General features: G+C 51.0%; 1 protein-coding gene across 1 annotated transcript in view; it reads left to right on the top strand.

The window, feature by feature from the left end:
* The window catches only part of Klhl29 (kelch like family member 29), a 138,644-nt gene that overhangs the window by 104,668 nt on the left and 18,038 nt on the right, over positions 1-15,938 (top strand). The window contains exon 4 of the mRNA XM_059248497.1: positions 8,955-9,093. Coding sequence (XP_059104480.1) covers positions 8,955-9,093 — 139 coding nt within the window. The remainder of the gene's footprint in view (positions 1-8,954; positions 9,094-15,938) is intronic.

The raw sequence follows: 15,938 nt of genomic DNA, 5'->3' as shown, positions 1-15,938 counted from the left end.
GGTTCCCCAGGCAGAACCGGGCATTCCTTTCTCTGCTCACTTCTTGTCCCCATTGGCATAGCTGTATCAGTGTGTCTCCCAGTAAACCTTGCCCTGCCCCTGGGCTGCATGTATGTGCATTCATACATGTCCCTGGCAGGCCCCCAGGACCCGCAGCATCCAGCACACAGAAGACACGTTTCATGAATACACCAGTGGGTATGGGTACCACTCCCAGTTCCTGGAACTCAGGGAGTCAGTCAGCCTCTGAAGTCCTAACCCCCAGTCTCATCTCCAGCCCTGGGTGTGTTAGGTTGTTCCAGGCCGCTCCCTAACCACATTAGCTAGCTCTCTATCTGGGCTACCGGGTATGTGTAACTCTCCAAGGTTCTGAACTTGGCTCTTTCTCTTGGCCCCAAGTAACTATCATGACTTCGTAACTCCAGTCCACCCCTCCCCCCAGTGAAGAACTTTCCCCCACGTCCCAAAAGCCTAGCCCCATTGTGGGAAAGAAACAGAACCTCTGATAAATACACTGTAGGTCTAAAAGTTTCATAAAGACAAGAGCATTTATGAGAACACAAGAGTGAGGTCCCCACTCAAATTAATCCCTGGGACCATATGAGTCTCACCCCTTGTCATTACAACCTGTCATTCAAGACACCACCTTCCCTTGCTGCCATGTTGTATTCTTAGATCATATAAAGATTATAGGGACTCCTTTCTCCCTAAATGTCACTGGCTGCCACTCGCCCCGTCCACACCCTCCATGCTGGAATGGCCCCATAGCCTCCCAATGTCCTGCTTTGGCTCATCCACCTTCCAGAAGAAAAAGGAACCAAATAAAAGCGTCTTTAGCCAGGTGGTGGCACACACCTTTAATCCTAGCACTCAGGAGGCAGAGGTAGGCAGATCTCTGAGTTCAAGGCCAGCCTGGTCTCAGAGTGAAGTGCAGGACAGGGTTTCTCTGAGTAGCCTTGGCTATCTCAAAAAAAAACGAGAGGGAGAGAGGGTCTTTAGTGAAGGCGATAAGGTCTAACCACTGCTAATGTTGACCTAGCCAGGCACTTCTCTGATTGTAGCCCCAAGGATAGCCCAGTATCCTTCCTTGCTTAGCCAGAGGTTACCCCACCACCCTGCGGTGGAAACCACCATCTGTCCAGGTTCCTTGGGCTGGATCTGGGTCATGACGTTTGTGGTAGTGTGAATGAGAAATGTCTTCTGTTGGCTCGTGTGTTTGAACATGTGCTCCCCCAGTTCGTGGTGCTGTTGAGAACATTATGGAAATCTGGGGAGGTAGAAATTTGCTGGTGGAAGTTTGTCACTGGAGGTGCTCTTTAAGGTTTTATAGCCTGGCCACACTTCCTGTTCCCTCTCGCTCTCTGCTCCAGTCTGCTTCCTGACGGCCATCTTGACCCCACATTCCTACTGCCATACTAGTCCACCATGATGGATTATAACCCCTCTGAAAAGCTTTTAGTTTGACTCTACAACACTCTACCCTTCCCTCCCCCAATTCCTTCCCAAATGATCCCCTCAGGCATGATCTGTTGATTCATGCAACTGGTTATTTTGGATTACATTTGGGTAAACCTTACCATCCTGGTGGCTAGAACCTAGAGTATTAAAAGGACCACTTTTCTCTAGCCACTGTGTGTCACGGTCACAGCTGCTGCTCAGTGTTAGCCAAGTTAGTTGGTCATTTAAGGTTCTTCTAGACAACTGGAGCTCAACGGAGTAATTCAGTCTCTTCCCAGAGATCTAAATCCTGAATGGGGCTGGGCTTCAGCAATGACAGATCACCCTACAAATTGTAGATTTGCCACTGTTATTAGCATTGATATCTCCTAGGCTTAGAGAGGGCTTGACTTCTACAATGGGTCCATCTGCTTCTACACAGCTAGATCTTTTGACTAGTTCAGTTGAATTGTGTTTCAGGATGTTCTGACCACTTCCCACACCTCCCTGTGTGGTCTGTAGCCCACTTGAATTCAGATCACAAAAGAAGGTAGGGGTGTGTGGGTGTGGGTGTGTGCACACATGCGTGCGCACACAACATGATCCCATGTATTCCAGGGTCAAAGAGACTAGCCATTCAAATTGCAGCCTGAGGAGGAGATGGGTAGACAAGAGAGTCCTCTGGAATGAGGCAACCAAAGATCTCTACCCGATACCGAGGTAACAGCAAAGTCTCTTGGGATCACAGGAGAGGGCAAAGCATGATGTGACTGAGGGAACTCGAGGAGAATCCTTAGAGGATGCTGCATAAAGCTGAGGCTTAAGGCACTTTAAGAGACGACTTGGTCAAAAGAGCAGGAAGTGCTGGGCATACACACAGAGGGTGGGGACAGATGATAAAGCTGTAAATAAAAGAACAGACCCTGGAAGGCTCTGTGAGTCCACAGAGCGGAGTTAACAGTAAGGGCCTCCCGCAGAGGAGGAAAGGGCCCTTCTGGTAGCGGACTGTGGTGCCTCAGTGATGAAATCACGTTTTCCCCAGGCACAAATTGGCAAATCCTGGGCGATCCCTGGGCCTTGGGATAAGAACACCGGTCCAGGGGAAGATGGGGGATGCTTCTACTTGTAGCTAGAGTTTTCCTGCCAGGCCCACGGTCAGGGCAAATCTTTCTCACCTGCCAGTCCCACAGCCACTCAGACCCAACCAAGTAAACACAGAGACTTATATTAGTTACAAACTGTGTGGCCGTGGCAGGCTTCTTGCTAACTGTTCTTATAGCTTAAATTAATCCATTTCTATAAATCTATACCTTGCCACATGGCTTGTGGCTTACCGGCATCTTCACATGCTGCTTGTCATCGTGGCGGATGGCAGTGTCTCTCTGACTCAGCCTTCCACTTCCCAGCTTTATTCTCCTCCTTGCCCCGCCTACACTTCCTGCCTAGCCAATGGCCAATCAGTGTTTTATTTATTGATTAATCAGCAACACATTTGCCATACAGAACATCCCACAGCATCTACTCATTTTGTGAAGACTTCAAAGCAGCCATAAGGAGAGCTGGCTCCAAGTACTTCGTGGATGGCATGGCTATACGAAGCATCCACTGAGGGGGCTGTGTGTGCAAAGTCCTCATTTGTCCCCAGTGTGTCAGCTCACATCCAGCTTCCGCGCTCCCAGATGAATTACCCTCTGGACGTGCATGACAGTCTTCACTGGGCTTTCCCGGTGTATTTCCCAACTGCTCTGAGTTTATAATGTTTTCGGGTCCTTTATCATATATGTGCCATAAATACCAATGGAACCAGGAGCATTTATCACCTAGCTGGGTTCCTGCTTGAGCTCTGGAAAAAAAAAATTATTCGGTTGTACCACCTTTCTCGGGGCTCTGATTTAAATGGACTTCTCTGCTGCAAAGCCACTGGAATTCTTTGCCTTTTAATATCTGACACCCCTTTCTCTTTATTACCGCCTTGGACAGCCCTTCTAGAGCAGCTGGAACGAGCCCATTAGTCTCTGACAAATAACTTGTGTCATTTGGTGAAAAATATGCAGAGGTTTGGCTACAGCATCCTCGCCCGTCTTGGTTCTGTGGTCTCATTCTCCTCTAAACAAGCACGCGGCTCCAGGCAGACCCCTCTTGGCATCCCCCAGTCCCTCTCATGCCCTGCGAAGCTGGGTCTATGGGGTTGTTGCATCTCAACCAGTTATAACGGAGCTGAAGACTGGGGTGGCTTGAGGTACCTGTAACTGTATGGAAGAAGCAGGATCAGTCACAGTGGCTGAAAAGCATCTCCTCAGAGATGAATGGGTTTTTAAACGGTATGTGCTTACCATAGGATGGAAGTTAGGGGGAAATTCTGACACAAGGCACAGTGTGGACAGACCTTGAAGACGCTCAAGTGAAATAAACCAATTCCAGGTGGGGTAAATGTGTATGTTTTCACTTATAGGACGTCTCCAGGGAAGTCAGTCACAGAGACAGAAAGTAGGCTGGGACCGGGAGAAGGCGGCTAAGGGGGGTTATGGTTTCGTGGATATACAGTTCCAATTTGGAAAGGGTTTCTAGAAATTAGTTGTAAAACAGTGTATGTATACTCATCACTACTAAACTGCATACATAAGAGCTGGGCACGATGGAATGTCTACACAATTTTTTTTTAATTAACCTCACACCAAACTAACAGGGAAAACTGACACAGGCCAGTTCTGAGCTCATGAGTCCATTTATTCCTGCCTTCCGGATCAAGTGTCTCTTGCCAGGTAACCAGCAATCCTCAAACACCTTGGCTTAAAAAGCAAACTTGCTTATTTAGATTGTGGTTCTGGTTAGGCAATTTGAGGGTTAGGTCAGGCTGCTATGGCAGAGGCTGGCCAGTCTACATGACACTCTGAGATGTCTCGTCTCCATCCCATGTCGTCTCTCATCCTCCAACAGGCTATCCCCAGTCTGTTTGTGTGCCTTGATGGCAGGGATCTCCAGAGGTAGCAAAAGCAAGCGGGTCCCCTTGAGGCTGTTGTTAACACCCATATAAGGTCCTTTCTACTTCACTCTATTGTCCAAAGCAAATCATAAGACCAGCCATGATTCAAAGGGTGGGAAATGACCTCTGCGTCTTGATAGCAGAGAATTTTTGCAACTTACTATGTGGGTTGCACACATGTCAGACCCTGAGCTGAGTGTTGCAGGTTAAAAAATACACATACACAATGTCTCATGCAAGAGGCAGATGTGTAAATAATTACAAGGCATAGTGTAAAGATAGATAGATAGATAGATAGATAGATAGATAGATAGATAGATAGATAGATAGCTGCTTGGAATGTTGGGAAAGCATGCATGAGGTGGCAGAGGGCAAGAGCTATAGGAAGAGGAGGCAAGGAGGTCTGGGACCAGACGCTATCAGAACTGGCATGGAAAGCCAATGGCGATCAGCCAGATGAAGAATGAGGAAGGAGGACTTGGGCAGAGAGGACCACATTTGGAAACCAGGTGCTGCCTGTGGTATGGGGGACTTCTCTAGAAAGTAAAGAAACCTGGAGAAGCTGGGACTCAATGACACTTTACTCCCTCTGCTCACTTTTGAAGGGGTCATTTAACCAGAGGCCTGTGGCTGTCCACTGTGTGGAGCCGCAGTATAGAGGTGGCTTGGAAGGAGGCTGGCTGGAAACTGGGAAGTACTCTCTGGTCATGTGCTTTCTGCCAGGTAGCCTTAGTGGGAAAAGAACCCTTGATGGGGCGGGGAGAGCAAGGTACAGGGCAGCCAGTTCTGTAAGCATAGGGGTGAGGCATCCCACTCAAAACCAAGACGACCTGGAAATGCCCCCAAATGCCAGCCAGCAGGGATGGAAGCCAACGCTATGGCCCTCCACGTGGGCTCAGACTATCAGCCCCCCTCACTCATGTGGTACCTCTGAGTCTTTAACGGGGGAGAACCCAAGGCTCTTCAGCCAACCTGAATCCTACAGGTGCAAGGTGCTGCCAAGGGCCCTGAAAACCCAGCCTTTGATCCGGGTTTCACACAAATCCCACAGCCCTTCCTGTACCAGGCCCAGCTTTTTGGACTGTTTCCAAGAGACACCTCAAAAATCCAGGAGGGTTATTTGGCTGTGAGACAAGGGTGAAGAAGTCAAGCAGTCTTCACCAAGGCCAGCAGGTCCTGTCTTCCTCCTGGGGATTCAGGGTGTGCTTCTGACAAGGATAGACTGTGATGCCCACCCTCCCTGCCGGCACTCTGCAGGCAGTGGCAAGCACATACCAACTGATCAATACTTGGAATGCACTGGGCCTGCTGTGAAAAGGAATCCCCTGGTGAGCACTTTCATAAATTGAAAAATTCTTCGGGAAGTGAATAATCGTCCCCACCTATTAAATCAGATTTCTGAAAAGGTAGAGCTGTAGAGCACAGAAAACGTGTGTGGAGAGAGGTGCTGCCTGAATCCCAGACACCTGCCAGATCTGGACCTGGACTTGGGATTCCTGTTGCAGCCAATGTTGCTGCTGGGACTAGGGATGTGGCTAGAACCTTGCCCTGTAGGGAAAACCTTTGAAAACATCAGAACACAGCAGGTCCAGGAATGGAATGTTGGCCTGGCCCCAGCACTCACTAACTTCATAAGCACACAGGGCTGAATCTGCTTCCTGACACAGTATGATGACCAGGGAGCCACAGAGCTACTAATTGGAGCCCCCCCCCCCAGGTAGAGGTAACTCACCCAGGGCCATCTAACTACCCCACGACAGATCCAGAATAAGAACGAGGACCCAGGAGCTAGAGAGAAGGTTTAGGCAGTTGAGAATGCATATTGCTCTTCCAGAGGACCAGAGTTCAGTGGGCAGCACCATGTTAGGTGGTTCACAACTGCCTGTAACTCCAGCTACTGGGGATCTGATGCCCTCTTCTGGTCTCTGCAGGTACCTACACTCATGTGGGGAGACACGGACGGACGGACACACACACACACACACTTTTAAACTTTGAAAAAAATATTTTAAAGCTCTAAGTGTTTTGGATCCTCCCCTGGACTTGTCCACTACCTTTACCTCCACCCATCTCTTCACTCCTAAATGACATCGTCCACCAGACTCACTCAGCTGCAGGCCCTGTAAGAATCCCAGCATCACAAGTTACAGGTACCCTGCCTGGCCCCACAGGTCCTCCTCCCTGAGCCCCATAGGCTCCTCTCCAGCCCAGGCCTCTCACTACCACCTGTGCCTTACCACCTCTTTCTCGACAGGCTTACCCCAAACCAAACTCTTCTTCCCGTCCTTTCCCTCTGCCCCCCTCCTATCCCATAGCAGCCAAGGCCTGAATGCTTTCTCTGCCCTCCAGTGTCCATTAGGCCTCTTCATCTTCCTGTGAGATCATGGGAGGACTCCACCATCAACGGTAGTTCGAATCTACTTCAGTGACACTGGGCACAGTAGGTGCTAACCAGATGCTACATCATTAACTTTCAACAAGCAGGGCTGTTGGGAATCCGTTATTTTACCTTCTCAAGGCTGCGTATCTCCCAGAAGGCAGAGTTCAGGTTCCCCCTCAGTTCTGTCTCCAAACTCAAGGTCTCTGGATATAGGTTGTCTTCGTGCCTCCCATTGGGTTTCCTAAGTCACTCTCATCCTGGCTGTCTGTCAGATCACTGGAGGCGGCGGCTAACCTCTCCACTTCCCTGCACACGATCTCTGGCAGCACACGCCCGTGCGTGCTACAGAATTAAGCTCAAGCTCCTTGCCACGGTTCTCACCTGCCAACTGAGGCATTCCTGCCCCTCTCCGGCTCACCTATGCCCACATCCTCCAGCCTTGTCCCTCTGTCCCGCTGAAGGTGGAGGGCCCAGCCAGACTTCCACATGCACACCTGTGAGCACGCTCCCATAGTTCCAAGTCAGCTTACCGCCTGGTTAGGGGTCCATGGCTTAGCCTGACCTGTGGCTCAGGGGACTGTTCTACCACCTCAGTCCTCAGCAGAGCCCAAGCCCAGTGTATCCTTGTGAGGGAAGGCCCGCCGGACTGCCAAGGCCCACTAATCCTATTCTCATCCCTGAGCTGGACTAGATCATGTGACCCCACTGGTCTCTGTTGAAAGATAGAGAGGCTCAGAATAAGATAGAAGACCGGCCGCAGGCTGGGGTAACTCACCCAGGGACACCTAACCCCCTTGTGAAGAAGACAGAATAAGAAATAGGGGTAAGAGGTATCTCAGCATTCAACTGGCACGGACCCTGTGTTCAGGCGTGAAGTAGGGGACACCGGAGGGTAATTCTAGAAAGCTTCGAGTGGTGATAGTAAGGGGACTTTCCTGTCATTACATGTCTGATGACAGCCTAAGTCACCCCGACACAAGGGTCTAGGCTTCTGATGTCCAGCCACAATATATGGCAGAGCATGAGGGGCCCTGACTGCAGCCAGATGTGGTGGGGCTAGTGAGAAATGACGGTCATCCAGAGGCCCTAACATCAGCCTGGGGAAAAAAATACACCTTAGTTAAATAGGCTGGCTGGCGGGCTCTTCTCTCCTCCTCCCTTCTAGCTGTTGGGGTGGGTCTGGGAGAAGATGTTGACATCCCTAGGTCTGGAGCCCACAGGCCTGGAATTCTGTCTGTGCCAGCCCAGGTGGCCAAGACTCCAGGCAAAGGTAGGTATACACTGGGGCAGAAAATAACCCCCAAGCCCCTTCTCCTAAGACCTATAGAGGCTGTAAAGCAGCTTCCCACTGTCAAAGGCACAGGCAAGGCTGGGTGTCCTGGAAGGCTAGCCTAGAAAATGGGGCTGATGCAGAGAAACACCCCCCCACCCAATCCTACCCCACCCCACCCCACCCCACGCTTGCTTGCTTGACCCCAGAAGCCCCCGAAAGTGTGAGATGGAAGGAGGCACTTGCCAAGCCCTCGTTGGGCCCTTCTGTTCTCCGGCTTCCCTTCCCAGGAAACTTGTTCCACGCCGTGGCTTGAGTGTCTAACAGAAGGGATGCTGTTATTGCAGGGTTGGTGGGGCTTTTGTTCCTCTGAACCACGTCCGGCCCGTCTTCCATCACAATGCCACGCTTTACTCGATACCTCGGCACCACTGGCATTTGGAGACCTTATTCCATGGTTTTAGGATAGATTGTTTTTGTTTTTGTTTTTGTTTTCCTAAGCTGTTTGTGGTATTTTCTGTTTGCAATGGTCAGTAGGGGAATCTTTCCCTGCTCTGCTCCCTGATCTTTCAATATCTGGGTTTGATTTTTTTTTTTTAATCATATTCGGGTATTTTTGTTTTGTTTTGTTTTTGCTTTTCTAAGTTGTTAGTCCCTTGGTTAATGTAGCCCCTCCCAGTGGCTGCTTGTTCACGCACGCATTGTTTGTGATCTCTCTTGACTGTCGGTGTTCAGCCAGCCTTGCCAAGAAACGCTATCAAGTTATTTCTATTTCTCTACTTCTTGGGGAAAAAAATTTAATTAAAAATAAAAATAAATAAATAAATAATAAAAAAAAAACTCTTAATGGGAACCTGGCCCTGTCTGTCTTCTCTACTCTGCAGAAATGTTGAAGGAATTGAACCAGCAGCGACGAGCAAAAGCGTTTACAGACCTGAAAATTATTGTAGAAGGCAGAGAGTTTGAAGTCCACCAAAATGTTCTAGCTTCCTGCAGCTTGTATTTCAAGGACCTGATTCAAAGGTTTGCCTTCCTTCCAGCTGTGCTCGGGTCTGTTCCTTCGTAGGACGCTTTTGTGTGGCTTTTCTCCTCTCCCCTCTCTTACAGGTTCCTGAAGCGTGACTCCCTGTCACAGAGCCAGTAGCCATCTCTCCTCCCCCTCCCCAGTGCCCACACACGCGCACGCGCACACGCGCGCACATACACACACACACACACAGAGCAGCCGCTGCCCTTGCCCCCACACACGGCCTCACTGGCCACCAGGAGCTAGCCCACCGTAGGCCACACACATACCCCAAGCCCCATGTTCTTAGCAGAGCACAAGCCCTTCCTGAGACTAAGAGAACTATAGACTCCATTCGAAGGGACCATTTCACACTGCTCCATCCCTCAGGGTCCCCAGATCCATCACCACCACTGTGGATGGTGTGGACCCAGTACCAGGAAAGCCTATTATTGAGCAGGCCATCCCCACAGACGGACACCAGGCACCCCAGGAACAGCTCCTCCCCAGCCTGAGTCAGGGAGAAGAGTGTGTAGGCCAAGCCTCATGCTCGAACCCTGGGCACCAAGTGCAGACCAGGTGTGTCCTAAACACGGTCTCTCAGCCTTCACCTTCCCTCAGCCCACCCTGGCCCCATCTGGCCATTTTTCATTTCTACCTGGATCGATGTGATCGGTGCCTGAATATCTTTGTTTTTCCATTTTGTTGATTTTAAAAATGAATAATTGTTTTTGTTTTTTTTGTTTTTTGTTTTTTTTTGCTGTTTCATACCCTTGCAAAGATGTCAGGGCCACCTCCTAGCTCCTTAGTGAGGGAGAGCAGCCGAGGGGCCAGCCCAGGGTAACTCTCACGTTTCTCTCACCCATCAGCAGATTAATGCCGCTGCTCATTTTGCCTTGCAGCCTCTCCGGGGCGGACGCTGAGCCTGGACAGAGCTCAGAGTGGGAGGACAGGACCTCTGCTTGCTTTCCAATGCTGTGTTTGGACTTGCCAACTAACCCCAGAGCGACTGTGTTTTGTTTCAGGATGGCATCTCTTTTCCTGTCCCTTGTGTCCTTTGGCATAGGGCCAGGCCGCCGGGTGTGTGAGGTCCCACTCAGCCTCACTGGCCCTGTGCCACACGGGAGGGGCAGGCTCCTTGTGACATTTCCATTTCCTGGACAACTCCATCTCCTGCCCCCTGTGCTTAGGTTCTGTGTATCTGAGGGATTAGAGAGACACGTCTGGGGAAGAGGTGTCCAGTGACTTCTCCAGTCCAGGGGCACTTTGGGAACAGTGGCTAGCACCTGGCTGCAGGAACATAGCTAAATAATCTGGGACCTTGGGCCCTGATCCAAATGGGATACAGAATAATGAAGTAAAAGTAGAGCAGTGGTCCAGCCCTGGACTAGAACCATGTGGGGAAAGGAAGCCTTTAAGTGCCTTTGAAGAGACATTAAAGCCAAACGCCCCCTCACAACAGGGAGGAAGACTCCAATAGGTAGGAACCTTCTTGGACAGACGAGGAGGAGGAGGAGGAGGAGGAGGAGGAGGAGGAGGAGGAGGAGGAGGAGGAGGAAGGCCCTTCCAGACAAGGAGGGCAGGGACGAAAACAGATACGAACCAAGGACAGGAACAGGTGGCCTCCCCAGAGGCAGATGTGAGCAGGCCCTGCCTTCCCACTGACCTCCCAGGCTTGCTATGAGGTGAGGAGGAGATGCCCAATGACATCAGTAGCTCTGATGGGAAAGGAGTTGCTGGGAGAAAGAGGGAGTCAGGAGACCTGGGTCCCACACTTGACTCTGACACTCATCCTATGACTCGGGTCTGGCTACATCCTTGCTCTCAGGCCTCAGGCTTTATCACCTGTAAAACCAGAAGTTGGTCACAAATCATGTTGAAGGTGACAGTCAGTGGATGGACAGGACCAGCCTGGTGAGGCTTCTTTACAAGTTTGAATGCCAGGACATGAGAGGAGGAGGTGTCAGGGTCCTAAGGGAAGAGCGGAGGTCAACAGTCTAGTGTCAGAGGGGAGCTGGGGAAAATGGCCAGGAGAGCAGCACACGGCACGCTGTGCTTTTCGAGCCTAAAGGGCACCCAAGTCCCTTAGTGGGAGGTAGTCAGGCATGAAGTAACTTCAGGAAGCGAAAGAGAAGTTGAAGCCGTGTCTGTCTGCAGCCATTTTGAATCTCCTTTCTCTGTCCCGGCCACACAGGGTCCATGTTGCCATTCATGCTGATGGCTTCCAAAAATAATGCTTTTGAAGGAGGGAGGCAAGATCTTCCCAGGAAGATGTTACCTTTGTGAGCCACATGGCCCCCCAAATTCTTCATGGTCAGAGAGCAGCTAATGTCACCATGTTTTAGTCCCCTTCACATCAGTGACCCTGAAGCCTTAACATACAGTGGTTGGAACAGGCAGGATAAAGTGAGCGAGGGGCTCCTTTTCAGGGGCTGTCGTCTTAAGAGGTGAGGAAGTAGGGACAATCTGTGTCTCGGAGCTTTTATGGGTCAATACTGATCTGCCCCGGCTGAGCTCTGTCAGAGCAGGGGACACCCACCCCTGCCCCCTTGCTGTACACCTCAGACTTGGAAATTCAAGCAGGGTTCCTTTCCACCACCAACCCAGGTCATGTGTCCACGGCTCCATCCCCATTCTCAGTGTGACCACCTTTCCTGGAGCCATGGAAGGGACATATAGGAGATCTCATTCCTCTCTGCAAACAGGCAGGGTCTCTCCTGGGCCAAAGCCGCTCCATCCAAAGTCCTCAGCATCGGCCAAAGCTTACCCAAAGTCCTCAGCAATAGATAGCACATGAATCAGAAAAGGGAAGCATGAAACAGACTGAGAGGAACCACGTCATAAGCTTTGCATTAAGCCTAGACAGACAGACAGACACAGACAGACACACACACACGGTATCAATGTGAGACTGAGCAGAAAAGCTGGGTCTGCCCAGTGTGGCCTCCCAGACAGCAGTCTTTTCCAGGACCTCAGCTGCCTGGCAGTCCCAGGGGCCCTACCTTACCCAGGCTCTTTCCTCACAGGCTTCCATTGATGAGCTAGCATCTCTAAGCCATCCTTCACCACTCCCTCTTTTGACAAGATTGCCATCTGGTGACAAGAAGTTTTCTAGATACGTTAGCTTGAAGAGCTATGTTAGCTTGTATGGTTAGAATCCCCATTTCACAGAGGAGGATCCTGAAGCCTCAGGCACTTAACTGACATACAGATATTGTCGGACGCAGAAGCCCCTCTGACCATCCATTCTGTAACCTAGAAAACCAAACTGTGCTTTCTGTTTTTAGGCAAAGTCTATGAGGGAGAAACAGGAAGTCTCAAGGCTGACGCCGTGTACAAGTAGTGGGGTGCGTGCAGTGTACATGTGATGTTAGGGACCCTGGCCACAAAGCCTGCCAAGGAGGACAGAATTCTCCTTTAAGACAGGCACTTGTGTGCAGACTTGCAAGGGGACTGGGCCCTTTAGATGAGGCCTGGAGGCCAAGGAGCCCTTGGATGGGAGGCCAGCAACAAGCCAAGGGCCAAACAGAACCCACAGGCCTGCTCAGCCTGACCTTTGGTTAGCCAACCTGAGTCCATAGGGTGATCAGCGGGGAAACTGAGAGGCAGGGGCTGGGGACCCTACCTTTGGACAATGAGGTGGGGGGACAGAGGGTTGAGGCACTGCCTTTAAGAGAATAGCAGAGACAAAAATATTGAGGTACAACCTTGGGATGATTATTGGGGTATTCCTCCTTCCTTTATCTGCTCACATACTTGGAGGGAATCCAGCAGTAGCCCTTAGGGTCAGACTCCCAGGCCTGGGGCTGCATCTCACCCCTTTGCCTGCATTATCTGCCCTGGCTTTTCTTCTTTGGCCCATGGCAAAGTCCCTTCATTGACCCTTTGGGCACAGAGAGTCTCTCAGGATGCACAGATGCCGTAGAAATATTAATCACGGCCAGTCACTTCCACTTAATGCCTAGGCTAGAGCCCCCATTAGGGAGGATGTGACCTTCTTTCTTAAAAGATAGCAGTGATGGCTCCTACCATCCCTGGCACTTCCCAGCATGTCTCTAAGTCAAGGTGTGGGGGGAAAAATGCCCAGCACCTAAGAAAACCTGTCCCTCATCATACCAAAGAGGACATAGACCTGAGCGTGATAGCTGAAGGCCTCACCTCACAACAGAGCCTATTGGACCATGTATGATATGTGAATTCTATTCTCTTTCACATTTGGATGAAAACGATTCACTGATTTTTTTTTCCTAACCTGACTTTCACAAAGCTTAATGCTAAGCTCTGGGCTTCTCCTTCCTTCTTCAGCCGTGATGTGGGAGGCTAGAGCGGATACTGACTCAGTGGCCCACCTCACCAACTGACATGGAGCTTTTCATGTACCAGTGCAGGTACACCCCCTGTACCTCTTTCCCCAGGTGCCTGTCCCCTTTCTCATCTAGAACACACAGGTGCGCCTTGAAAACAAGGCAACAAGAAGAGGGATTGACGCCTCTTAGGGGGTCAGCAGCATGATGGAGACCAGCTCCATCATTGCCTTGCCTCTTCTCAAAGAGTGGTCCAAGGCCTGCCAAAGTCCACAGGACCCAGTGAGGCCTGGGTATACACAAACCCAGTGCTCTGAAGCTAATGACATGGGGCAGGGGAGGAATCCCGTCAGAAGGATGGAGCAGAGTGCCAATCACCGGCCTAGCCCTTCCGTTCACCATTGCCCTACACTTCCAGACAGTACCCAATTCCAGTGTGCATTGTGCAAACACCTGGCCACAGAGGCAGATGAGGACGGGGCCGACTTATCCCAGAGGAGTTCTCTGCTCAAAGTGTGTTCTCCAAGATCCGACTAGTCGAAGATAGGCATCTCTGACACATCCATAGACCCAGCCTTGCTGTACCTAGGAACTGTACCTAGGAACCTGAACTCTCCTGGGCAGCCCCGCTTGGAAGAAAGTAACTTCATGCAGTGCTAGTCTCCTGCTGGAACCCTCAGACAGAGTGTGCTGGGGCACCACACTTCTGCCATGCCCCCAAGATTGAGAATCGCAGTGTTACTATAGTCTATTTCTGTGGTTCTGTACATCCTTGTACCATTGTTGTCATGACCCTCAGGGGCCAGCTGCCCCCTCAAGAACCAGCTTAGGACAGGATATTCGTCACACCCGTGACAGATGCAGTGTTATAGCCATGATCGGAGTTACCCATCCCTAGGGGACCTCTGCTCAGAGTGAAGAGACATAAGGAGTGCTAGGTAGATGCCTACATTCATCTGATGATTGGAAACACTCATTACCAGCCTTTTGGGGCCCTTGCAGTTCTCTGAACTACACATCAACCGTGCAGTTAATACCACCTGTGTGCCAAGGTAGGGTATCCAGACTCCCAAGCCACCTCTAGACCTTTAAACTAGGCTACTAAGACCGACCTGTGTAGCCAAGTAGAAGGGACTAGCTTTTCCAGTCCCAAGATCCTCCAGCACCCTCCTCTTGCACATCATTTTCCCAATGGAGACAGCCACAGCCATGCAGTCTATGGCCAAGGTCCCCTCGATTTAACGTCATCACCAACGCTCTCCAATGCTTACCCCTCCTTCCTGGTACACTTCACAGTGTAGGCAGCTCTATCCCCAAAACACTCTCCCAGGTTCAGCTTTGAGGAGCCACAGGCAGTCGCCAGCAGTGTGGCAAGACTGGCCCTATTTTATAGCTATAATTCCAGCACGGGGTCAGCCAGGGTCATGTGTGTCTATACCCTGAAGACCTACCTCAGCTCTTCACTGGGTTGAGGGCCTCTGTCTGAGGACTCGGACACACGGAGAGGGCCATTGTTGGTGGCAGCAGTAAAAGGAAACTTGAGGAAAGGTGAGCAGCCCCTGTGGACTCCATCAGCCCTACCACACTGTGGCCCAGCATGACTTCTACAGAGCCTAAGGAAGTACCAAGGAAAGGCCAGTCCGTTAGGATGAACACATAGGCAGCAAAGACTTGGAGCAAGAAAGTTGACCAGATAGCTCCTGAGACCTGGGAATAATCGGAATTTATGGAGTCTCTAGGGGGCGCTTGAGAGCTAACAAATTTTTACACCTAACAAAGGCATCCAAGCCTGGGACTCCATCTCAGCAGCAAAACGCAGGAGTGTGAAGTCACTTAAGCACTGAGTGAGCATGTGCCTGAGAGGCTCAGGATATCTGCCTGTCAGTGGCAAAGCAGGGTACCCAGGTCCCTTTGCTCCCTACTAGCGCTCTGTCCACTCACCCAGCAGCTATTTCCGGCCTCTTTGGCCAACCTACTGCCCTACCAGGCACTGGTACACCTCTCCTGCCTGCCCCGGGTGCACCTAAGAGACCAGTCTCAAGAGTCTTGGCCCCCGGCGTTTACAGAAGTCAGTGGGTAGGCAATGGAGCTCACTGCCCTGTCACAGCCCTGGTCAGGCCAGCCTCAGTGAGGGAAGCTGGGTCTGATGAGAGGAGACCAATTAGGGTGGTCAGCTCAATGGCCTCTGAGAAACCTGCCTCCTGACTTAACGCTCTGGGTGTTTTGTTTTTTTTTTTAATTTTTTCTCCCGGCCTCCTGTATCGGTGTGTTCTGCCTCATCTTATCTGTTTCCTTCCAGGTCCAGCTGTAGGGAGCGGCTGCCAGGCCTTAGGAGCCTTTGCAATGGTTTTGTATTTCTGTAGACACCAGATATAAACATACTGATAATATTTGTGTCCCTCCCCTGCTCCCCACCCTAGTTCACAAGCCCGATGCACACTCTACACGCAGGCCACTCTGACCTCTGACCCCGTGTTCCATGTGGCAGGAGGGCACCCCCCCGCCCCGGGCCAGGCCCCAGGTCATGGCTGCTGGCTGTCTGTGGCGGAAGTCCTTGG

This window comes from Peromyscus eremicus, chromosome 22 (assembly GCF_949786415.1).
Source record: "Peromyscus eremicus chromosome 22, PerEre_H2_v1, whole genome shotgun sequence".
NCBI lineage: Eukaryota > Metazoa > Chordata > Mammalia > Rodentia > Cricetidae > Peromyscus > Peromyscus eremicus.
The sequence above is the reverse complement of the archived record's forward strand: the minus strand, read 5'-3'. Positions and strand labels throughout refer to the sequence as shown.